Consider the following 26,069-nt stretch of genomic DNA (forward strand, 5'->3'; position numbering starts at 1 on the left):
TGAGGGAGGGGGCAACCCTGAGCTGAACCTTAGACTCAGATTTTCCACTCATTCAAATGGAACTCAGCCCTTAACGGGCGAACCGAAGCAGGTTTCTTCTACCAGCTAGAGCTAAAGTATTAGGCACGGCTAAGGATCTGTCTTCGAACAAACTCCGGGCCAAGGATGAGTGAGAAAGGTCGTCCTCAGCATCTGGGCTAAGGAGGGCAGCGTTCTATGATAATCCCTACTCCTCAGTCCAAAGACCAGTAAAGAGGTTGTTAACGGCCAATTACTATAGCGAGTCGTGCGGAATGTTCAGAAGTAGTTTTATCCTTAATTTAGGAGGAAATTTCTCCTAATTGTAAAGACTGAATTATCTCACGCAAAATGTTACGACCAAACTCGGTTTAAACCTGCTCCTGGTGGTTTCAAAAGATCAGGAGGTAATCTTGAATAACGACCTACATATGTGACCACAACGGTTAAATTAATCATAACAAATCAGGAAACCGGAAGTTGGACGCTTCAGGTATGAAAGGTTTTGTGTATTTCTTTTATAAACACATTTAAGTGGACTTTTATTGCATTAGTAAGTACCTAGCACATAATGTATATGGATATATTAGGAGAGAATATTCACTTTCGCGTGATATCAACACTCAGAAGCGACAACTTTAATCTATTGTAACTTTGTTATTAATATTATGATTTTCTCCAAACTTGGTAGGATCATGCTTTATGTTGCAGCCTATATCGCTGTTTCATGATTCTAGGATGAAATGAAGGGTGGGGGGTTCTACAGTCAATTACTAAAGCGAATAGTAATATACTATTATTAGCTTTATTTGAACAGATATCGACACCATCTAGCATGCAGTGCCAGCTTCTTGATTTTTTTCGGATTTTTTGGGTTGGGTAGTTTCTGAGAATGGGTCTGTGAAATAAATGATCACTTTCGATCCCCCGCACTCCCCACCTTTCCAACAAATGTCAAAACGAAAAATATTAACCGAGAGCTTTCATTTGATATGGCACATAGCTATATTTGGTGGAAAAAAATTACACCCCCTTTTGCATATATGGGAGTTCCCCTTAAATTCGACGTAAAATAACGTAACTCGCTGCATGCATGAGCGTTCATTCCCCCAACCCTCCCTCCCTTTTTCCTCTTGAATTTAGTGTCAATCGCTATAACCATTTCTGAGAAAAATACGTATGACAAACATACAGACAGTGGGACAGACAGACAGTAAACTAATTTTAATAAGGTTTTGTTTTACAAACCCTAAGAAATGAACAGGGAGATATGAAGATTGCGTATCTTCAGAATTCGCAATTCTCAATTTAAGTAATAAATCCTCTTTCTTTAATGAAATCAGGTGAGAGGTCATCGACATCACAATAGTATCTCCTGATATGGAGACTCTTTTTGGAGAGTAGGTTCGGAATTCGCGGAAGACAAATTGGGCGATGTACAAAATAGAATTGGAGATGCAGATTATCACAACTAGCATTTTAAATGCTTTTGAAAAGAATCGTTTTTTTTCAATGCGCCATAGAAGGGTGAAATACTATAGTGAAACTCAGATTTAGGAAAATAGAGGAGAAGATAAGGCTACTTCTCAAGCGAGCTCTGGAGTTCCTCTGTTGGCTGAAATTGGTGCAAAGAGACTCTGAAATCTCTAAAGAAGGTCATAAGATCGACTAAATGATTATCATGAAGACGTTTTTGCGAAAGGGCTAACTCGCACGCGGCGACCTCGGAATTGAAGCACACCCTTGTTAAGAAACGTAACCTGCAGCTGGGTAACAGAAAGAAATGAAACAAAAATGGCAATCCACTTACTTGAAACGAACTTCCCAGCAGTATCCAAAATTTCATCTCAGGGCTAAAAACCGCACGCATCGAAGATACCTTCAATTATATCTCTTTCGGGGCAATTTGTGAGAAAGGACAATATAGAATCATTCGCTGTTAATCAGTTGGATCTTTCACATTCTGGAGTGGAGTAGTTCTGTCTCCTCTGTTGTGGTTTCTGAAGATTTACACCTTTTTTGGCTTTTGGCAATTGTCTTACGGTGGTCAAAGTTCAATTTTGTTAACAGCAGGGAACTGCTGGCATATATCCATAGTTGCGTAAGTATGACTGGAGCGATGAGTACTACACCAACCTCAGCACTCGAAACTATTCCAAATCTACCCCCATTCATTTCGAGGCTAAACGGAAGGCTTTTGCCGATCAATATAGATTTGATACCATTTATGGGTGAAAAGGCGACCAATTATACAGTAATACCTCCATCTGGAAATCCCTTGGCATTCATTAGGAAGCTCTGGTGCCTGCTATTCATATGATTACTAGATTTTTTTTTTATGGATGGAGGTGGAAATCTTAGAAAGACGCTGCTGCGTCAGGTTGCAGCAGTGTGTGGGATTCGCACCCACCGACATGGTTCACTACACCAGCTCCATGTCGCGTCTCCGTCGCGCCGCCTTCCGAGCTCGATCCAACTCCAAGAGTTTTGTCTGCACCACGACTACTGCCTCATTTATCGCCACCCAGCTTTCCTCTTACGACTTCACCAGGTTGGAGGGTTCGATGACCGTCCCCATGAAGCTGTTCAACCTCTTTTTCTGCTACAGAAATCTGGAACAATGGAACATAACGTGCTTCGGGTCCTCGGGTGTAGCACCGCACTCAGGACAGTTGGGAGACTCGTCCAACTCGAAGCGATGAACTGTGTCAGGTGATAATTCAATTCTCCGTGCTTTCGGTCGATCTATTCCTTGTCCTTGTCGGAGTTATCCCACCGTTGTTGCCACTTGCCACACAATTTTCTTCTGATGGCTTTTCGGAAATCCACATTCACCTCGGCTGGATTTGCCTTCCGTTTTTCGTGGAGCCAGTGTGCCTCGCTCGCTAGAAGATCTGTTAAGTGGTGAAATCGAAATGTGTAGAAAGCTAAAACTGAGACAAAATATGAGCTCTATGTCTCTCACTTATTTCGTATTCGGAATGTGCAATGAGAGTTAAAGTGTCTCTGACTCATTGATTATCAATGCGCAATCGGATGAAGACTATGTAATTACATAATTGTCGTGGAAGAGGTTTAGTTAAACGGGCAGGACGAGCATGGTAACACGCAATTAGTAGACGTACTAACTTGTTACCATAACTTGCAATCCTACACAAATGAGAAAATTGGGAACAGATCTCGACGGAGATCTTCCAATAATACATGTGTGTGGTGAATATGTGCGTGTGAAAACAGGTTTAGCTTGAAACCCTTCCGCTTGTCCAGTTTTACGCTTTAAGATAAGAAAGGATCTCAATCGGAGATACGCCGTGAAAGAGTTAGATAAAAGAAGATTATACAAGAGTGAAGATCTCGGTCGAATATCGAGCACGAAATAAAGACAAATTGACGGATTTCTTTTGTTTTAATATTTGTGCGTTTAAATACTTTACAAGATCTATAGGGATCATTCCCGCGATGACATACACCGCCTCCGTCGACGCTGTCTTAAATGTGCTGCACACCCTTAGCGCAATTGGCCGGTATGCCGAACTTATCTTCGTCCGGTTTACAGCGTGGTTCAACGCTCCCGCCCGGATAAGGGCCGCGTATAGCAGGATCGACTTCACCACTCCGGCGATGAGTAGCCTGCGACTATACTTCGGCCCGCCCACGTTAGGCGTCATCCTTGTAAGTCTGTCCGAAAGGTAACTGTCGATTAGCCGAGCCAAGTAACTAGAAACACCCAGTTTGGCCAAAACGCCTTATTCTAGCCCCAGTTGGCTGAGTTAAAAGCATTTTTGACATCCAGCGTCATAAGAGCACAGCATTTGTCCATGGCCATTGCTTTTCGAGCCAATTCCACGACCTTTGCTACTGCATTGACCGTAGAACGGGTTCGCCGAAACACATATTGCCGCTCTGAAAGACCACCCGCAAGCTCGATCTTGATGAACGGGTGCAGCCTGTTGTATATCATCCTGTCCAGCATCTTCCCTATGGTGTCTAAGAGACTAATAGGGCGATATGAAGAGGGCAGGCCGGGTGGTTTTTAGGGCTTCGGTAGTAACACCAGCTTCTGCCTCTTCCACTGGGCGGGAAATACTCCTTCCGCCATGCACGATTCGAATGTGCTTGCGAATCACCTTGGTCTGGCCTTGATCGCCAACTTCAGAGCCTTGTTCGGAATTCCGTCCAATCCCCCAGGAATCGAGAAGACGTCCTGCTGAGCTGCCAGTTGGGGTTCACTTTCATCCTGTTCCTGCTGTGGGCAAAGACAAGAGCCGTGGGCATGTCATTTGAGGTAATTTTTGCCGGCGGATCTTGTTCATTACGACTTGGTAGGCTGTACCTGTAAGATCTGAAGGCAGCGATCCCCTGGTTCCACCTGTGATTTCCAGATTTGTTTTTGAGAAAGTACACTCTGTGATAATCAGAGAAAAGAATGGTCGACAAATGGTCACAATGTCTTTCGGATTACAGAGTCAAAAATCTGCAGTTTAGTCATAGAAGGTGGATGGGGCTCAAGAGTATTCCCAGAAAACCCGATTATGGAACTGGTCCGATCAGTCGGGCAGCGTTATCAGTACAAAATAGCAACAATTGACCCCAATTGCTGCTGAAGTTTGATTGACTAAACGAAACATTCTTGACGTGGTGACAGGGCACTCGGTCATCGCTGGTAATGAGGAAGTTGACATACTGGTTCGCCAAGTGCTTGGTTCCACAGTGGTGGGATCAGAGCCACCATTTGTCAACTCTATTCTGAAGATCTTTTACCCTTAAGAAAGGCTTTAAAATAGATATTCTTCCTTAAATTATCACGTGGAAAAAATTGGGGTGGTGACCTCAGCTATATGTAGCGAATTTGAGAAGGAAGAGGGGATGACTGTGCACTTCATATACCGCTGCCCCCTCAGGTCTCACACGGAGATACTTCAGAAAGGGTTTCTTCAATGAATAATCTGTTCACCCCTCGCCCCCTGGAAAATGTTCTCGAATTCTCAAAAAACTGAAAATATCGCAGGCGGAGGACATTAAATGGGCGATTTTAGAGGACAGTATCATAGGCCTAAGAAAGTCCTGATTGATTAGAGTTTCAGCTCCACTAACCAAAGTAAACTAACTGGGTAACTTGAATGTAAGTAATACCATGCATAGACATATTTCCCAGAAAAAATGATTTCACTGATTAATTGTTCTCTAGAAAACGATATAATTGCAAAATCCACGCAACTGATTTTCGTAGATTTCACATAAATTCTTCCATCATGGCACGCACTGGAATATAGTGTATTAGGTCGAGCGTTGAATTTCCCAAGGCTGTTCTCGTTATGTATGCACTCTGCATGAGCCCATCCGAGAAAATCGATACTGTCGAGAATAAACAGATACTAACCACTCCAAATACACTCAGTGTGGACTACCGCGCTGGCAGCCTCACCGGAAAGTATTGACTCTTACCATTCGAACGTGAAGTATTTCTGTGCCAGGATACTACCAAACCTTCCCTCCTAGGCATAGGGGTGGATATCTAGGAACTTTGTTGTGGCCTAAAATATCGTTGGCAATTTGATACCACGCAGATACGAGTATCTAGGCTACAAGTAGTTCTTTCTCTGCGTCAGATTAACTTTTATAAATAATGTGTTTAGTGTCTTACGTGGGCAGTACGTAAATTGGAAGAATATTTTGATGGCACCATTGTTTTTGTACTCCACGTTCTCCTCAATGAGTTAATGCGGACAAGAACGACGAAGTGTAGAAGTCTAGATCGTTTGAACCCAGTGCTTCCATGCTCAACACAGTCTGCATTCAGCTCCAGGCGAAGCTTTTAATTGTATAAGTTACGATGTGAAACGGGAAGAAGCAGTACGCAATCGAGTATCGTCTTGAAAATATGTATGTACGCCTCATTTACGTTGAAGTGTTGCTCCCGTCTGTTACCGGCTTTTAACCGATGCGCAACAGGACGAATGATAGTACATTGTATGATGCGTTAGCCTCGTAACATTCAAGTGTCCTCTAACTTGCACCTTTTCTTTGTTTGAGTCAATACTAAAAAGCCTGAAAAATCAATCTTAACAAACGGGTTATCATCCTTACTAATTACGGAGCCAATAATCGTATCCGTGACTTAACAAAATGAAGCGGAAACTGAAAATAACGAAGCGACTTGGTCAACGAAATGATAGTGAATCTCAAAAAAGTTACATTTCGAAACTGGGAGGTGATGAGCCACGGAATAGTGTGTCCGAGGACTCTTTGAAAGTGTGGAGTGAGTTACCCGCAAAAATTCGGCAGGACCCCAGCTTGGCATTATTCAAAACAGAGCATGAGAAATTGCATGGTAAGTGCAGGTTGCGATTTATGGTGGTATCTTTTGAGTGCGACATAAAAGTTCATCTCGAAGCAAGTGTTTTGTTATATGAGGAGTGAAGGGTAGTCAGGGGTTGAATGAAGCTGCAATTGTTTCGCTTATGGAGAATATCGAATATGATCATACAAAAACTTTAAGTAGTGTAAGTACTATATGTGAACGGAAATGGAGCTCTCTCAGCGGTCAGTGAACGTATTACGAATATTTGGTTCCCAACTAAAGAAGCTTATTATTATTATTCTGTTAAGGGAAAGTCGCACCGCGTCCTTGAAGAACTATTGTGCCCCTTTTACTGGTTATAGTGTACCTATTGATCATAGTATCTCAAGCAGGCCTGTAAACGTTAGGAACTTTAGTATGTTCCCCACTTCCAGAAGTTTCAGCTTTGCATCTGGTATTAAGTGTTCTCCCAGATGTCTCGACCTACTTTGCACAAGTGCCGGACACTGTCCCAGGACGTGCATAGAAGTTTCGTCGTCCTCCTCACAAAACCTGCAGGCAGTGTCTGTAGATACCCCTAGCTTCCCAATGTGACAGTTCAGCCGACAATGACCAGTGAGAATTCCCACTATGATTCGGAGGTTCTTTTTGGTGAGGTTTAAGCAATCCTTTGTACGCATGGGTTCGTATCCCCCAATAAGCACCCTGGACTGCTCCATCCCTGGTAGGCCCGCCCAATATAGTTCCCTCAACCGTTTCTCTTCGTTTCTTAGATTCATAGCCATGAAACCGTTTCCGATTCCACAAAAGGGTTCTGGCCCGTGTAAAGGCATCCCTGCTCCCTTCTTGGCTAGTTCGTCCGCTGCCTCGTTGCCTTCCAACCCAGCATGGCCTGGAACCCAAATTATCCAGACCTTCTTGGACGAGCCGAGTGTATTCAGTCTCTCAAGGCATTCCCATACCAGTTTAGAGTTCACCTGGTTGGACCTAAGTGCCTTGATCGCTCCTTGGCTATCGGTGAAAATAGCTATGTTCTGTCCCCTGTAGTTCCTTTGCAGATTAAAGGAGGCACATTTGTCTATGGCGTAAATTTCCGCCTGGAATATGTTAGTGTACCTGCCCATTGGCTCGAAGTACATTTTCCTTGGACCAATGACACCGGTACCCGCTCGCTCTGATGTGAGGGATCCGTCAGTGTACCAAGTAATCAGTTGCTGGTTTAAGCCGTTTGTCCCAGTCACGCTCTCCCAGTTTGCCTTGTTACTCCAACGTGTTTCAAACTTCTTATCGAATTGAAACCTCGTTGTCATGTTCTCCCTCGGTATCAGTAATTCGAGATACCGCCTAGAAAGAATATCAATCTTCCTTCGATTTAGGCAGCTCCCCGCCTCACTCATACTACCAGCCATCCTGAATATTGATCTCCTTGCCTGTATCTGTATGTGCAGATGGAGAGGGGTTAATCCCAGGAGGACCTCCAGGGATGCTGTTGGGCATGTCCTCATTGCCCCGCTGATACACACGCAAGCCAGCCTTTAGACCTTATGTAATTCTCTGGCTTGTGTGCTGAGTTGGGTTCTTTCTGCCCAGATTACCGCTCCATAGGTAATCATTGGCCTTATTATTGCAGTATATATCCCAAGTAGTATCTTCGGGCTGCAACCCCATTTTTTTCCTGCTATGGATCTACAAGTCATCAGAGCCTTCGTGGCTTTCCGACAAGTGTTTCCGACATGTGTCTTCCAGAGTAATTTTTGGTCTAGAGTGATTCCCAAATATTTGACCTCTGTTTCTCGTTTCACCTCCATATCATGTAATGTTATGGCTTTCAGGTGATCCAGCTTACGCCTCCTAGTGAATGGTACTATGGTGGTTTTGGCTGGGCTGATCCACAGTCCCACCTTCCCGCACCAGGCACTAGTAACCCTTAATCCAGTTTGGATGTCGTCCGCGTAGCCCTGGACTTGTATTCCAGTATTAGTTAACACGTCCAGGAGTTCATCCACTACCATACTCCACATCAGCGGCGATAGTACTCCACCCTGTAGACAGCCTTGAGTGGTGTTCATGATAATAGAATTTGTACCTGTTTGTACCTCTATTTGTCTGCTTTCTAACATTTTGCCCATCCAGAGTGCCAGGATGTTTCCCACTCCTTTGCGGCTTAGGGCATCCTGTATCTCTGTGTGCGATGTGTTGTCGAATGCTCCTTCGATATCCAAAAACGCGCACAGTGCAATTTCTTTTGTTTCTATGGCGTCCTGTAGTACCTCTGTCAGCTGATACAGAGCAGTTTCAGTTGACCGCCCTGCCCGGTAAGCGTGTTGACAGTGATGTAGGGGATTACGCTTTAGAACGTTAGTTCTAATATAGTTGTCTATGACCTTCTCCACGGTTTTGAGTACGAACGATGTTAGGCAGATTGAGGAAAGGATCCTTTTTACCCGCTTTCGGAATAAAGACCACTTTTGCCCGTCTCCATGCCCTTGGTATGTATCCCAGTGCTATGCTCCCCCTTACCACCCTCAGAAGAGACTCTAAGATAATTCCTAGGCCTCTCTGGATAAGTGCTGGGAAAATGCCACCTATTCCGGGAGATTTCATTGGTTTAAAAGTTCCCACTGCCCATCTTAGCCTAGCTTCTGAGCATGCCTCTTTTGCTAGTTTCCAGCTCTCTTTCCTTCCCCTTTTATTCGTTGTTGGGGTGTCAGGCAGATTGTTGTCGCCTGCCGCCGAGGGGTAGGACCCCGGGAAATGAGTTCTGAGAAGCAGGTGTACCCTGTCCTCCTCATTCTCGGTGAATGTCCCATCTTCCTTTTTCAAGCAGACAGAGGATATTCCTCCTCTTTGGCTGCAGCCTTGTACAGCTTGCTTGCTGCTGTGATCTGTTCAATCCCTTCACAGAATTCCCTAAAGCTGTTCCGTTTCGCTTCCCTGATTGCGTTGCTATACGCAGTCAGTGCATTTTTATACCTCCACAGGTCCCCGGTTTGTTTTGCCCGGTTAAAGAGTTTTCATACCTCTGTTCTCATTCTGGCTAGGTTCTTGTTCCACCATGGTACATCCCTTGATGACTTGACTCTCTTGACCGGACAGCTGGCCTCATATGCGTCAATGACGATTGTGTTAAGGTTTTCTACCACCGTTTCTAATTCCAGTTCGCTCCTGATGTCACCGCCCCCTTGAAGGTGGGCAATGTTGTTGCTCAGGTGCGTTGTGTAGGATTCCCAATCCGTTCTCTTGGGATTCCTTATTATTCTTTTTATTTCGGAGTTACCCTCAATGTCGAATCTGATTATCCTGTGATCAGACATTGAGGGTTCATCCGACACCCTCCAATTCCTGACCATCCCGTTCATTAGGGTATTTCCTAGAGTTATATCTAGTACCTCTTGTCTGGTGCTGGTCACAAATATTAGAGTGTTCCCTACGTTGTATATTTCTAACTTATTGCTAAGAATAAATTCGAGAAGGTACTCACCTCTACGATTAGTGTCGCTGCTTCCCCACACTTCGTGGTCGGCGTTGGCATCGCAGCCGAGAAGAAGTGGTAACGCCCTCTCCTCGCAATACTCCGTCAGCTTTGCGACTTGTTCCGGTGGAGTCCGGCTCTCGTCTCCTGGGAAGTATCCCGATGCTACAACTGCCTCTCGAGTGCTCCTCCCGGCTTCCAATGAGACTTTGATAGTCACAAGGTCCCCGGTTAAGAACTCTGAAAGACATATGTATTTTAAATTACGTTTGAGAATTATGCAAGCTCTTGGTTTTTCGCAAGAGGAGTCCCAAATTACCTGCATGTCTCCTCCTTGCAGACCGCGAATCTGCCCCCGGTACATCCACACTTACTCTTACAAGATACTTTCCTTGCTGATAGATTAAATATTCTCCCCTTCAGTGCAGATCGGTAGATTTCGACTTCAAGTTTGGGGACATCAATCTTGTTGATGTTGTTCTTAAAGTGGGTCCCATTGCCTTTTCTTCCGTAGATATTTGCATCCATCGCTTGACGAAAAAGCAGATATGTAGATGTCATCAGTACAGTCGAGACGTTTGAACTCTTCGATTTCTTCCAGTAAAGACAGGAGAGGAATGAGATCAGGGAATATAGTTTCGACGGGTTCTATTCTGAACATGAACGATTAAGAGCCGAAGCCAAGTGCCCCGTTCCAATTCTTCCTAATGAGTTCAATATTGTAGTTATGAGCGTTCGAATGGAGTAAAACCAAAGGCCATGACAGTCTCCCTGTCGAAGTTCCAAATGCATTCCTTACAGTATTTGCAGAGTGGTTACTAACCATCATTTGCAAATCTTGGGAATCTGAGGTCTTTCCCAACAGATGATCGTTAAGATTATGAAGAAAGGCACCCATCTTGAATGCGACAATTAGATGGGCATTACTGCCGTGAAGATATTACCTAAAATCATCCTGCAACTCATAAAAAAAAAAATCTTTGGAAATTTGATTGAGAGAGGAATCGAATTCCCACTACGAAACTCCCTGTATCGCTTATATTATATCTTTCTGATCATGCGTGGCCATGTACATGTCATATTTTGTATTAGCAAATGCATTTTTAGCATCGATTTCGGGCTATTGCGAAACCAGTTCTCTGACGATACTCATACAGACGCCAGTTTCGGCCTATGTGTGCCGACTGTCAGTTTTTGAGCACTGGGCCCTGTGCTTCCAGACTCGTTGTAGATTAGATAGTCCACATATGTTTCCATACATTTTGTGACGACACTTGCAAGCACAATTGTGTCGGAGCCTGTCCAAACAGGCAGGACTTATGTTACATATTACTAGTTCTAGATTATGTATTATTGCCACTTCATGCTTTGCTATTATGTCAGCTTCTATTCTCACATAATATATGGATATATTACGTGCTACTTACTAAGAAATACACAAAACCTTTCGTACCTGAAGCGTCCAGCTTCCGGTTTCCCGACTTGTTTGATCTTCTCTTTGCATGACCATGTTTACTCCAGTCAGTTCAGCCGAGAGGACCGTCATTACTTGTATCCTGTAGCCAGCTTTGACTTGAGGGTGGTTAGAGATTACCGCACAGCTGGAGGTCACAACCGATGTTGCTGCATCAGTTCCATATAGGGCCCTGCTCCTGAGTTCGATTATTTCATTTTGAATTTTAACTACTCAGTCGATCCTGTTCCCGTTCTTCCTCTGCCCTGACCCACTCCAGACCAGCAGGTTTCTCACTCTACTTTCCTCCTCATAGATTTTGAAGTTATTAAAGGCTTGTTGGAAGTTACCGGTAGACCATTTTTAGCTATAGGATTGCCTATGCTCAAACTATAGGAGGATGTGTTCATACAATTTCGTGCTTGTTCAGGTATCATCAGGTAAATAGCTATGTCAGATCAAGGCTTATGACTTGCCTATGGGCCGCAACGTCGACGAAGCACTACTTTTAGTTCAAGTCCTGTGAACCGAAAATCCGGGGATAAAATCACGGTAGACGATACCAACCAATCAATCCAATCCGTCGTCGATCTTCCCTCCCTATCGGGGCTCTTGGGTTTCGAGTTTCATGGCTTTACACACGCACTCGAGACATTATTTTCTAATTTTCAATTTTAGCTTTGTGAGTGGTTTTCTATAGGCTCACGCATTACTCCTTCTTTTCTATTTTAGGTTCTGTCGCGATCCCATGTATCGACTAAAAGACACGTGACATTTTCGCAAATGACACATGTGTTCAAAAAGAGCCGCTCCCACATTCCTGAGCCTGGCTAGCGAAGAGACCTGCGCACAGTTCATTGGAGCTATAGCCTTTGCGGGCGTACCTTCATAGTCAATTGCGCCAACTGTTTATTTTGGAAAAAGACTGGCTTGCCCACCGCCTAACCCAACTTTATGAGAGATTTCAAGGTCGTCGCATTCTTTCTATTTGAATTTATGGACAGAAAGTCTACAGCTTTAAACTTGCTGTTGTTGGAGGTATAGTTAAGGCTTAGCTGTTTTGTCCAAAATTTAGAAAGGCTAGACATATTCAAAGTTGATACTGCTCCATGTCAATATCGTCTCTGCACTTTTATATGGGAATAGTACATGGAAAGTGACCATCGCTGTCACTCGGAAGCATAGCTTTCATAAACTCATGCCTTCATCATGTCATAAAAGTTTTTTGAGCCGAGACAATAACACATGAAGCATTTCGTCGACGCACAGGCCAGGTACCTGGGAACGTGTTGATTAGAGAGAGGAAATGGCAGTGGATAGGTCAAACATTAATGAAGAGGGGTTCTTTCATTTAATGGAACCCACTTTTCCAGGATGGGTGACGGAAAATGTTTTTGTTTGAAATATTCAGCGGCCGCTTAGGCGAACCAGAACTGAGTAATTATCTTGAGGGTTTCAGTGAGTATGCTGTTATGGTCCGGAGGAGATCAGGATATGTGATTTGTGCAAGTGCACGATCTTTGAATCTTACCATTACAACTCTGAAAGCGCTTGCCCATAGGATTACATCCAACTCTGTCTGTTGCCTGGAACTATTCTCGTTGCTTAGAAATGCAGTTAGTTGGAAGTTCATGCGATTTTACTTATAGGTAAGCTACTTAACCTTCTGGCCAGTCCTTCCTTCGATTTCTTTGCCGCTCATCTGGAAAGGTGGCATGTTGACCGAAGGTCTGACATCCCGTGTCATTTTACAAAATTAACGTGTGTATATTGGTGCGTGGGTTGAATTTTTGTAAAATGACATGTGAGGGATAAAAACGCTCAAAGGCTTCCCCCACATTCCCGAGCTTGGCTAGCACAGAGGCGTGCAAATATGTGTCGACAGGGCGCTTGGATGAAAGTCCTGGGGGTTTAACGTGAGTACCTGCCGTGAAGGCTTAATCCCATGGTCCTCTTCGGACACGGATTGATTTTGGGACTACAATCAGAGCCCCGCCATGCAAGCACAGCGGTCCTGGTTTATACTGAGTGCAGGCTCAGCATTCATACCAGTGCATGCGAGGCCTATCTAACACCTCTGCCGCAACTAAGGAGTACGGCACCCGAGTTGTACAGCGCAACTCCACGCTCGAGATCCGAGGAGCTCTGCCCGCGATGTAGGCATAACCACAACCACCATGAAACTCCCACTAGGGGGCCAACTGCAAATAACCGGGCCGAGAACACATCCTCCAGGAATTCTCCTGGAGCATATGCTCTCAGAGGGCCATCCCGGTTCCCATAGTACCAGGTAATCTCCGGTGAGGCTTCGTGGCAGAGCCACTTCAGATGAGTCCCTTGCAGACTCGGGTCTGATCGCCCTTCTCGAGTACGTGGGGACGGAACTCCCCAACGGGTTAACTGGAAGCGCTTGGATGGAGTATTTGTGGGCAGACCTTAATGGTCAACTTAGTCAATTTCTTGTAGGCTCTCTATCTTAGGATAGCTCTTCCCTCTAGGTCGTCTCCAGCCACTCATGGTTGTCATTTGACCATCTCAATACCTCTTAGTCATTACAAATTTCAAACCTATACCTTACTAGCAATGCTCTCCTTATAACACCCTCAATAGCGAACTACAGCATGCCGTAAGAGTGTCACTTAAGTAATTGTGTACCCCTCTCTTCTCCATTAGATTAGATAGAAAAATTATCTCTTTCGACATCGGAAGTCAACATTTAAACGATTGTATAATAGTTACATCTTGAATATGTTTCCCATAGCGCCGATAATCTGACAATTATGGGAAGTGGAATTATCTTTGTCAACATAAATACTAACTGTGTAATTATTTCAAAATTTTAGTCGTACCTATCTTTAAATCAATCTTTAACAATTATTCCACTCATTAACTGCGATATTCTGTTGATTGGAATCATACAGGCAAACCAATAGACACAGAAGCCGCAAATGAAGTGACCGACGAAAGTGAGAATCCAGATAACGAATATGATCATGATAACAATGAACACACGACAGACAATGACGATAACACAAAAGAAACGGAATTCGTATCAATTAGTCCTAATAGAACTATCGGCAATATTCCCGTCAATAAAAAGTAAGTCTGTCCAGTAATTACCGCAAAATTGATTTAATTTTCAGTGTCCGTTCCCAAGATTTACATAATTATGAATTTATACATGTCTCATTGCGTCTAGGGTTTCAATTGTATCTGCTCAAGTAGTCACCCAACCGGAAAGATACAGGAAGTACGCAAGGATGGTTTCACTTTTAGTAATCTGGCTCATTGTGACTTCGATATTAGCTACAACGAGGGAGAAGACCACCGAAGGGACCCAGATTGTGATCCCGTCGATTGGGGTTAAAGGTTGTATTCGAGGTATCGGGATTCTAACTTCGAAAAGGAATAACAGTTTTTGCTCGTCCTTACAGAATTCACTCTTGGCAACAGACCTTCCAATAGCCTCTTTAAACTAACTTTCCAAGGAGCCTTTTTGAGTCCTCTGGAGATCGAAGGAAATGAAACGAATTTTCTGGAAGTTCAATTTCAAATTGTGGACAAAAGTAACGACTCATTTCTACTGGTATGTGCTAACCTGAATCCTGGAACCTGGATCACTTTTGTATCCTAATTAATTATGTTCTAGAATATTTTGGATATATGGAAGGTACCTACCGTGCGGCCGCAATATTATGAAACCTCGAAGCTTAGGGCCATTACGCGGCGCTTCGAGCTATCATCCTTCGAACAAGAGATTCTTGATCAAGGATCTAGGGTCATACAACTATCGATTTCAAAACAGTCTCAGGTTCAAACGTATGACTTGTTCGCGATGGAGGTTTTCTATAATCCCGAAATAGTTGATATTCCAACCGGGGCTTTGTTCGGGGCATTGATCCTGGCCATAATGTATATATTGATTATCTGGGAGGTAAATGAGAAATTGTCAAACTTTTTGGCTTGTCAACGTGACTAACTTTGATAAATTTGTGGTGTCTGCAGATAGTCCACAGAACTTTTGCTAGTATAATTTCAGCTACGATGGCTATTGCTGTTCTGGCGGTCTTTGGTGATAGACCGACCATGGAGGAGATAGTGGTATGGATGGACACTGACACGCTACTTCTGCTGTTTTCTATGATGGCCCTTGTGGCAGTTCTCACAGAGACTGGAATTTTTGATTATTTAGCAGTTTTAACGTTTGAAGTGAGGAGATAGCTATACCAAATTTCTTTAAAAATTGACTCCGATTAAATCATAAACTGTAGATATCCAACGGCAAAATCTGGCCTCTCATCCATTGTCTATGCTTGATAACATGCTTGGTCTCAGGATTTCTGGATAACGTTACTACTGTGCTTCTGATGACACCAATTACAATAAGGTAAGGTAGACAACAGTTTTCCCCAAAGGGAGCTAAACTTGAAAACGTAATTGAAAAGCGCACTAAACTCATACCTTAATATTACTAAATAAAATATTAAGATAGGATTACTATTTCAATTCAAAATTAGACTGTGCGAAGTGATGAAACTGGACCCTGTTCCTATACTAATGGCAATAGTCGTGCACGCCAACATCGGAGGAACTATGACGCCCATCGGAGATCCACCGAATATAATTATAACGAACAATCACTACATTCAAAACAATGTAATTTTCCAGAAACTTTCCCTCTGACTCATAGTATTCAATTCAGTTTATCTAACATAAAAAGAATATTTCATCCACAGGGCGTGACGTTCATAACATTCATCGCACACATGGTACCCGGAGTAATCTTGGTAGTTATCCAAACCTCCCTCCATTTCCGATATATTTTCCGTGATATTCACAATTTACGATTAACTGAATCTGAAGAATTGAAAAATCTACGACGTGAAATATCTGTTTGGAAGAGAGCGGCAGGATCAATAAATTCTTATTCGAAAGATGCAGATGTTGTGAAAGATACGTTACTGAAGAAGGTACGTGTGTTGAGACGTCGTCTGAAAAAAATGGAAACTGCCGGAACGGTCTCAACAGATGATTATAATCATACTTTGGAAAATTTGAGATCTATGGTAAGTAGGTGGTGAAAGTTTGTAATTAGAAAAAGAATAGTATTTTATAGATAGAGCGGTTGGCTATTATCCTTAAACAAATTCGACGTAATCATCTGCGTATCCACTAATCAAGTGAACTTGAAATGAAAGATTGCCTTGGAAGATATTTTACCTTTTTATTGGCTAAAAGTATCTAATCTATACAAATACGTATTTCGGGGATCAACTATCCCCTTCTTCAGTGTTTTATCTTAGATAAATCTGTACGTATTTCGGGGACCAACTATCCCCTTCTTCAGTTTTATCTGAGATCAAACACTGAAAAATGGGACAGGGGACACTGTACGTATTTCGGGGATCAACTGTCCCCTTCTTCAGTCCAAGATTTTTGGCTGAGGATGGAGGATTCCGCAGCCTACATAACGCCGAAATCTATGAGCGATACCACGACCGTTGTGAATAAAATCCGGCTTAATAGGTTGCGGTGGGCGGATCACTTAATCCGTATGGATGAGGATGATCATCATCACCATCAACGGCGCAACAACCGGTAACCGGTCTAGGCCTGCCTTAATAAGGAACTCCAGACATCCCGGTTTTGCGCCAAGGTCCACCAATTTGATATCCCTAAAAGCTGTCTGGCGTCCTGACCTACGCCATCGCTCCATCTTAGGCAGGGTCTGCCTCGTCTTCTTTTTCTACCATAGATATTGCCCTTATAGACTTTCCGGGTGGGATCATCCTTATCCATACGGATTAAGTGACCTGCCCACCGTAACCTATTGAGCCGGATTGTATCCACAACCGGACGGTCATGGCATCGCTGATAGATTTCGTCATTGTGTAGGCTACGGAATCGTCCATCCTCATGTAGGGGGCCAAAAATTATTCGGAGGATTCTTCTCTCGAACCCAAGTTTCCGAGGAATACATGAGGACTGGCAAGGTCATTGTCTTGTACAGTAAGAGCTTTGACCCTATGATGAGACGTTTCGAGCGGAACAGTTTTTGTAAGCTGAAATAGGCTCTGTTGGCTGACAACAACCGTGCGCGGATTTCGTCATCGTAGCTGTTATCGGTTGTGATTTTCGACCCTAGATAGGAGAAATTGTCAACGGTCTCAAAGTTGTATTCTCCTATCCTTATTCTTCTTCGTGTTTGTGTTTGACCAGTGCGGTTTGATGTTGTTGGTTGATTCGTCTTCGGTGCTGACGTTGCCATCATTGATGTGCAACCCAAGATCTCGCGCCACACTCCGCCTGCTCGATCTGGATGAAGGCAGTTTGTACGTCTCGGATGGTTCTTCCCATGATGTCGATATCGTCAGCATAGGCCAGTAGTTGGGTGGACTTGAAGAGGATCGTACCTCTTGCATTTACCTCAGCATCACGGATCACTTTCTCGAGGGCCAGGTCAAAGAGGACGCATGATAGGGCCATCCGCTTGTCTTAGACCGTTGTTGATGTTGAATGGTCTTGAGAGTGATCCTGCTGCTTTTATCTGGCCTCGCACATTGGTCAGGGTTAGCCTAGTCAGTCTTATTAATTTCGTCGGGATACCGAATTCTCTCATGGCCGTGTACAGTTTTACCCTGGCTATGCTATAATAGACAGCCTTAAAGTCGATGAATAGATGGTGCAACTGTTGTCCATATTCCGACAGTTTTTCCATCGCTTGCCGCACAGAGAAAATCTGATCTGTTGCTGATTTGCCTGGAGTGAAGCCTCTTTAGTATGGGCCAATCAAGTTCTGGGCGTATGGGGCTATCCGGCCTAGCAAGATAGCGGAGAATATCTTAAAAAATGGTACTCAGCAACGTGATACCTCTATAATTGCTGCACTGTGTGATATCTCCCTTCTTATCTATGAGACAGATAATGCCTCGTTGCCAATCGTCAGGCATTGATTCGCTGTCCCATACCTTGAGCACAAGTTGATGAACCACTTGGTGTAACTGGTCGCCTCCATATTTAACCAATTCGGCTGTAATTCCATCGGCTCCTGGCGACTTATGATTTTTTAGTCGATGAATTGCACGGACTGTTTCTCCTAAACTTGGTGGTGGCAGTATTTGTCCGTCGTCTTCAGTTGACGGGACCTCCAACTCGCCGATGTTCTGGTTATTCAGTAGCTCATCAAAGTACTCAACCCATCGCTCTAATATGCCCATTCTGTAGGAAATCAGATTTCCCTCTTTGTCTCGGCAGGATGAGCATCGAGGTGTATAAGGCTTCATCCTGCTGACTTGTTGGTAAAACTTGCGCGCCTGGTGCGGTTGCTCCCTGTACTTTTCCAGTTCACAAACTTGTTGGTTCTCCCAGGCTTCCTTTTTCCTTCTGTGAAGTTGCTTCTCCGCTAGACGAAGTTCGTGATAAGTCTCTGCGCGTGCCCGCGTTCTTTGAGAATGCAACATTACTCGGTATGCGGCATTCTTCCATTCCATTGCTAACTTACATTCATCGTCAAACCAGCCGTTCCGACTCCTTTTGCGGCTGGGGCCAATTGTCTTTGTGGCCGTATCAATGATAACGTTCTTCAGGTGATTGTGAAGATCATTTGTTGATGTTTCATCTCCAGGTCCTCTGTTGACTGCGGTTATTGCGGCATCCATTTCCCTCTTATAGGTTTCGCGGAGGGTTGTGTTGTGGATGGCTTCAGTGTTCACTCTCACCTGATTGTCAGAGGGGATTCTAGGTGGTATTGTTATTCGAGCTCGGAGCAGCATGTCAACGAGATAGTGATCCGAGTCTATATTGGCCCCCCTCCTACATGTTCTGACATTCATCAAGGCTGAGAGGTGGCGGCGTTCGATCAACACGTGGTCAATTTGGTTGAAAGTGGTCCCGTCTGGAGAGGCCCACGTATGTTTGTGGACCACTTTCCGCGCAAACCAGTTACTTCCAACAACCATTTCGTGTGACCCTGCTAATTGATTTATCCGCAGTCCGTTATCATTTGTTTTTTCGTGTAAGCTATGGGAGCCAACGTATCGCCTGAATACGGGCTCTTTCCCTACTTGGCGTAGCGGCTCTTCTCCAGGAAACCGGTCCCTGTCCATCGCATCTCTTGTAACGCTGTTATGTCAGCCCTATATTGGGACAGGGTGTCGGCTAGCTGCTCAACAGCTTCATCTCTGTACAGGGAGCGCACGTTCCATGAGAAAATGCGCAAATCGTTGATCCGTTGTCGTTGCCGGGTCCGTCGTTTTAAAGTCCATCCTGTCCGAGGCTCCATAACTTCGGTTTTCCGTGTAGGGTTGTCAGCCCTACCCAACCCCGAACCTGGAGGACCAGTTGGTACAGTTTGTCCCGTTTTTAGGCGGGGGAGACTCGCCTTCATCTTTATCCGTCTTCAGCCTTTCGTTACGAAAGAGCTCCCAGCGGTCACCACGTGGAGGTGGAGATAGGGTTTGGTAGTAGAGCTGTTGGTGTTGGTTCAGCAGGCATTTCCCAGGTTTTATGCTCCATCGTGGGTACCAATCCGCGTTTCGCCCTGGGACCTATACTACCCTTTGACCACCCTTCAGTGTTTAATCTTAGATAAATCTGTACGTATTTCGGGGACCAACTGTCCCCTTCTTCATATGATATGATTATTCAAGATGACATATTCCGCTAGCTTTGATCTGAAGTCTGTCCCTTTCTTTTCATAAATTTTGCCTCCTTCAGGTGCTCTCCTAGATGTGTTTCCACATTCCTTCGTGTCTGTTCGATGTACACTTTTTTTTGCAATCTGCGCAGAAAATTTCTCATATACCGCACCTGGCGATTTGGTCGATTGGGTCCTTGGTTGATCCCAAAACAGTTTTGAGCTGGTTGATTTGGTTAAATTCCAATGCTATTCTCCTTTTGGGCTGTTGATCTAAATTCAGCTTAGTAAGCGCTTGGCGTCGAGGCATCCTTCTTCGTTCGTTGATCAAGCGGCTGATGGTCAAGTCGATATATCCATTCACTCTGACGACATAAAAAATGTGCCCTACACCTTCCGAAGAAATGGGAAAGGTTAACATCCGACGGTTGAAAGAGGCAACTTTGTGCTGATGTGCGTGATTTGAAGTCCTGGGGATAAATCTTCTGGTATCTGTCGGTTTCATGTAGATCTACAGCTGTAATTTCTTTTGTTTTCTCCTAAACAACAAATCTAAGGACTATAGTGGACATTCTTTCCCATCTCCTCTCTGTTGGCTGCCAAAATTGGTTATCAGAGGATCATTCCTGAGTCTTCTGTAAGGTCTTTTCTCGAGCTTGTCCTTCACCCAGTTTTTATAGTTCTCTTTGTGAACACCTAAGCTGATTGGAGAAGCGCGCCAGGAAAGTTGCAGTTAATTCCTCGGTCTAGTCTAGAAAAGAGTTCCTCCTACGACTTCAAGCAGGGTTGAAGAATTTTTCTGTTGGCGTTTGTTTTGTTGCCATCGTATTGCGAATAATCGGGATGAAAAGTGGATACACCTTTGCTTTCATGCTTACGCATACTATCCAAACAGCCTCCACTCTTATTCAGCTCTAACTAAGATTGTGGTTCGGGAATCTCGGGTATACTTGACACCGTTTGTTGTTGACCTTCAAGGAAATTATCAAAGTCATTTTTGTTGCGAGTGAACCTGCATAAGACGTTTATATCTTAGTTATCTCCGCAGTCACACCGCTGATGAAGATAAAATCCTCCATGACTTCTGCTTCTTTCTCTTCATCTTTGTCTCGTTTAGAATCGGCGCCAGGTGTCCAGGTGTATTCTTAGGTATTTTACCTGTTTAGACTAAGGAGTGGCTACTTCGTTAAGCCTAACTGGGGCACATATTCTTTTGTTCTAAGTGAAGCTGAGATCATTGCACTTTGTCTTTTTATATTTACTGTGATTCTCCAGCGGACCAACCTCCTGTAGTGTTTCCTTTGATGATAGCACTTCTAGTCCGTTTTCCCCCTCCTCTGGTGTGCCACAAGGATTCATTCTACCTCTTCTATTTTTATTCTTTATTAACGACCTCCCTTCTTCACTGGTCCTTGCTTGTTAAATGCCGGTGACCTCAAGCTGTTTTCCTTCGTTTCATTACTAATGAATTGCGCTTCCCTGCAGGCAAATCTGAATACTTTGGTTTATTGGTGCACAGTTGATAAGTTGGCTCTTAATGTCAGCAAATGCCATTACTTTCTTGGTGGTTACTCTCTGTCGTATATGAATTTTATCCTCGACCTAGTGTAACCTTCTACAATAGAGCTCGTTTTGACAGCAACTACTTCGATATCACCAAACTTGCTTCAAAAATGTCAGGTTTCGTACTGCGTTCCTGTACTGATTTCGTCTCGGTCTAACCCTCCATAATATTTTTTAACTTCCTCGTGAGAAGTATCCTTGAGTATTGTTCCGTGATTTGGTCCCCCTTCTGTAATTGTGATTGTCTTGCCTTAGAGAAGATACAGCGCAAATTCACCCGCTCGTTCTTCTTTAAGATGAACCTTCCCCGTATTGACTACCCCGCCCGCCCGCACAGTTCATCTTGGAGGCCAACTGATAAATTTGCGAGGTCCAAGTATTGTGGTAGCTTGGATAATAGTTGTTTCTTGAATAATTTTGGTAACAGTGTTAGCAGGCTTATCGATCTATAGGACATGACATGTGTTCCATTTCCACCTTTCTCCGGAATCATCATTATTTGTGAAAATTTCCGGCATTTAGGAAAGTAACCAAGGCATGTCAGCTCGATCATTTTGCTTGTAATAAGGTGGAAACCAAGAGCCTCTTTAAGATTATTGAGATCTTCCGAGAATCTGTACACTTCGGCAACTTTGAAACGAATCGATTGGAGTTCATCTTGGCGATTGGAAAGTGGTCATTTTCCCCCCGTTAGCTGTCAGTTTGATTGAAAAACGCCACGAGTTATCCTCTTTGGAGAAGAAATCCTCACGATCCTCTTTATGCACGAATTGCAGACCTCAACCAAAGCCCCGCTATGACTGGCAGAGCAATACCGATTTATACTAAGTGCAGGATTAGCATTCATAGGGGTGGATGCAATGCCTACCTAAAGCCTCTACCGGAGCTAAGGGGTACGGTACCAGAGTTGTGAAGCGCAATTCCTCGGTTGAGCTCTGTCCGTGATGTGGGCACAACCACAGCTATCATGAAAGGGGGCCAATCGTAAATAACCGAGCCGAAAACACATACGTCCGGGGCCACTTCAGATGAGTCCCCTGCAGAATAGGGTATGATCGCCCTAACTTTGCCTCTGAGCGTTAGCCTTATGCATGACAACTAGCAAGTCAATATGAATATAGCTTTTCTCGGTGTCATATTTTGGAGGTTCTCTTTGGACACTTGGTATTGACTTAGCCGGCAGGTTTGCTACCCCGTCCCTCTCATCGCCAACGTTCGATTTTCAAGGAAGCACTTTAGATAGTTAGGTTTCTCCTTTTTCTCTTTTCTAGTTGATGTCAGCTGTCGTTTGTTCTTATGAGGTGGTTGATTATTTTTGAACATTTTGAAGTATCTGAAACGGGACATTGAGACTTCCTGGGAAATGCTCAGCTTGATAGAGTTCGAGGCTTGATTTCAAGGACATGTTTGAGAATGCTATGAGGACGGGCGAGTGATCCGAACTTAGATCAAAGTAAAGTTGTGCAGATTGTCGATTGTTTTATATTCCTCGCTTTCCCAAAGTCAATAAGATCGCTTGATAAAATATCAAATTGATAGTTTGATGATATGGAAGTCCAGAGAGTTTTGCTCTAGTAACCAGGTACAACATTACCAAATTTTATCTGGTGAGATGAGTCTCCAATATCGATCCCACTGTTGACGAGACATTTTGTTTTATGTTGACTAATAATATTCGTATTCCAGTGGCAGATTATAAAAGAGTTCATTTTTTGCGAGAAGGTTTTAAAGAATTAGCGCCTGGTTCAGCAAGAGTTCTTGTATCATGTGCTCCATTGAGGCCGTGATTGGGTGAGACCATTGTAGATTCTAAATTAGTTGAGGATTCGACACACTGCGTTGATTCGGGACGTTTGAATTTCACAGGATCAGCACAAGGACCGGTCGACTGAGTTTGGTAGGCATACGTCTATCCAAAGCGTTGGAAATAGAGGTTGGGTTTAGATCGTATATCAATGCTCCTTAGCCGATGGTCGGAATCTTTGACTTACTTCAACGTACACCAGACATCCTCTGTAATTGTTAATGTGGTTAACATTGATTAAACCTGGTGGCCCCACATAAGTGGCATGGAAGGCACAAAAATATAGATTTCGTCGTTTAAGTAGAGTATCTTAGCTTAGTATCGCTTGCAGGGGGGTAGACAGCGACGCAAAGTTTGAACTGAAGGAAACAGCGTAAGTTCCTTCCTGAAACTTTATTATACTTAGATATGATCGGGGCGGATCCGAATCCTTCCACCACCTGATTCAATCTCTTATGTCATTGGTGCTACGTAAAGAGTAAAGAGATTTGACCACGTGAATTTTTTGGGCGCCAGTCGAGCTTTTCAATCCTCAATGACTCTTGTACCCTGGCGTGTGCAGAAACTGCAAAATTAACCTTTACACTCGGCCCTCTTTCCTTTCTAGAGCCAAAAGATTGCTCGACTTTGAAAAGCAAATCTCAAGTTTGGTGAATAACGCTTCCAGATCCATTGAAAAGGAAATCTCAAGTTTGGTGAATAACGCTTCCAGATCCACGTCGTCTTCACGAGGACGGACGTCACTTTCTTCAAGTATTTTGACCATGATGGACCCCACACCAGTCAATTCGAAGGGAGAGTGATTATACGACACATTGAAATCAACGAAGCGGGCAATAAATGAATTGAAAATTGAACCCTGCCCATACTCTGCCTTGTCTGTCGTAGACTGACTGTACTCAGCAATCTCAACCTGAAAATGAGGAGCGAATATGGAGGTAGATTTGTAGTTGAGACATTGGTGTTTTCTCCTTTGCATTTAATGTGGTATATCATGCCAATCCTATATACTACAATGCAGTATTTATCACCCTTTGATCACATCTTTAGCAAGTAGTAGGTTCCTGGAAAACTCAGATCCTTTTTGATACGATACAAATTTTGATATTAATAGAAAATGTGTTTTCATTTCAGTATCCACTCAAAAACAAGCCCCTACTTATGAAGTCAGCATCAGTTCTGGTTTTTATTATCGTCTTGTTCTTCACGGAATCCATCCCCGGTTTGCGTCACTTATCACTGGGCTGGGTGGCCTTAACGGGGATGATTCTCCTTCTGATTATCTCAGGTCGCGATGACATGGATTGTCTGCTATCGCGAATCGAATGGACGACTCTCCTTTTCTTCGCTTGCATGTTTGTCACTATGGAATCACTATCACGACTCGGCTTCATCACGTGGATAGGACAACAAACGGAAAGTATAATCCTCAGCGTTCCGCAGGATTCACGTTTGGCCTGTGCTATCTTTCTTATACTTTGGATTTCGGCACTTTCTTCGGCGTTTGTGGACAGTGTTCCGATAACAGCGATGATGGTGAAGGTCGTAGTCACGTTGGCAGAAAATGAGAAGTTAAACTTGCCGCTGCAGCCACTGGTGTGGGCTTTGACTTTTGGTCCTTGTCTAGGAGGTACTGGTACCTTAAATCTATTTCTATCCTATTTAGACTGGTTGCTATTATAGGAAATGGGACAGTCTACGGTGCTTCGGCGAATGTGGTGTGTGCTGGAATAGCCGAACAACATGGTTATAAGATTTCCTTCATAAAATTCTTTAGGTATGCTCTTTTTTCTCACAGATTTGGAGAGATATTTTCTTTTACCATTTAAATTTAGATAAATTGTAAATAATATGTATTAATTTGATTTCTTTTGCAGAATTGTGTTTCCCATGATGTTGGCGAGTGTTATTGTTATTACTGTTTACCTTCTGTTTTCACATGTTCTTCTCGATTGGCATTGAATTTCCAAGTTTCTCTTTAAGGCAGCGCGTTATATTATAGTAAACACTGTTCGTGGAAAACTATGTCCTTTGATGTTATGTTATGTTAATTTCGTTATTGAATAAAAGTCAGAAAATAAGAGCGGAGACTGTTTTACTTGCTCCACATAAAGGCGCATCACATCCTCTGGTTCCTCCGCTGTACCACCCCCTCCAGAACAATTCAGCGAATCATCCAGCCCAAAGCGATGCGGATGTTGCCAGTAGCAGCCACTGTGATCTCCCCGTTTTTCCGCTCAAGCCATAGCCTAATGTTCCAGCTTTTTTGCCAGACATCATTCAACTCTGACCGCATTCCTGCGTCCCGTGTGTCCCTTCATACGTTTTGCATGAGAGAGAACACTTATTTCTTTCACCAGAATATCGACTGGGATCATGCTCGCCACCACAAATACTGTCTCATCTCATGTGGTTTTTCAAGCGCTGCAGACCCCCAGAACTATCAACCGGTAAACCGAATTCACCTCCTTCCTTCTCTGAAAGAGCATGGTGACACTAGCTGCCTTTTGACATGCATACTCTAGGTGTTTCCTAAAACTCAAACTTGGTAATTGAGGTGACCGTATGTCTACTGACTCGCACTTTCATTGTGTTCTTCTATTTTCTTACCCACCAGGGCCAGCCCGGGTCTTTCTAGCCAGAACTTTACCATTCTCTCGTCTCGGCTGTGTAGACCTCCACATCCTTGGGGATCTTTACTGTACAACTACAGTCAAATCATCGACAAAACCGACAATCGCAGCCTTTTCTGAGCCAGCAAGAACAAGCAGTCCATTATACATGACATTCCATAGTAGGGAACCCAGTGTCAAACTCTGTAGT

General features: G+C 43.7%; 1 protein-coding gene across 1 annotated transcript; it reads left to right on the forward strand.

Moving 5' to 3' along the window:
* The first annotated feature begins 5,418 nt into the window (after positions 1-5,418).
* LOC119646873 (P protein-like) lies at positions 5,419-25,329 on the forward strand. The gene is made up of 12 exons (XM_038047500.1): positions 5,419-6,349; positions 14,166-14,343; positions 14,444-14,613; positions 14,679-14,830; positions 14,894-15,178; positions 15,250-15,453; positions 15,516-15,631; positions 15,762-15,900; positions 15,981-16,310; positions 24,381-24,876; positions 24,930-25,023; positions 25,124-25,329. The coding sequence occupies exons 1-12, from the start codon at positions 6,145-6,147 to the stop codon at positions 25,206-25,208; spliced, it is 2,454 nt and encodes an 817-aa protein (XP_037903428.1). The 5' UTR covers positions 5,419-6,144; the 3' UTR covers positions 25,209-25,329.
* The last annotated feature ends 740 nt before the right edge of the window (positions 25,330-26,069 follow it).

Source organism: Hermetia illucens, chromosome 1 (assembly GCF_905115235.1).
Source record: "Hermetia illucens chromosome 1, iHerIll2.2.curated.20191125, whole genome shotgun sequence".
In the NCBI taxonomy this organism is placed as follows: Eukaryota; Metazoa; Arthropoda; class Insecta; order Diptera; family Stratiomyidae; genus Hermetia; species Hermetia illucens.

Coding starts and splice junctions, on each gene's coding strand:
- LOC119646873 (XM_038047500.1), top strand. CDS start 6,145: ATGAAGCGGAAACTGAAAATAACGAAGCGACTTGGTCAACGAAATGAT. Junction 14,344..14,443: donor AATATTCCCGTCAATAAAAA/GTAAGTCTGTCC, acceptor CATTGCGTCTAG/GGTTTCAATTGTATCTGCTC. Junction 14,831..14,893: donor GTAACGACTCATTTCTACTG/GTATGTGCTAAC, acceptor ATTATGTTCTAG/AATATTTTGGATATATGGAA.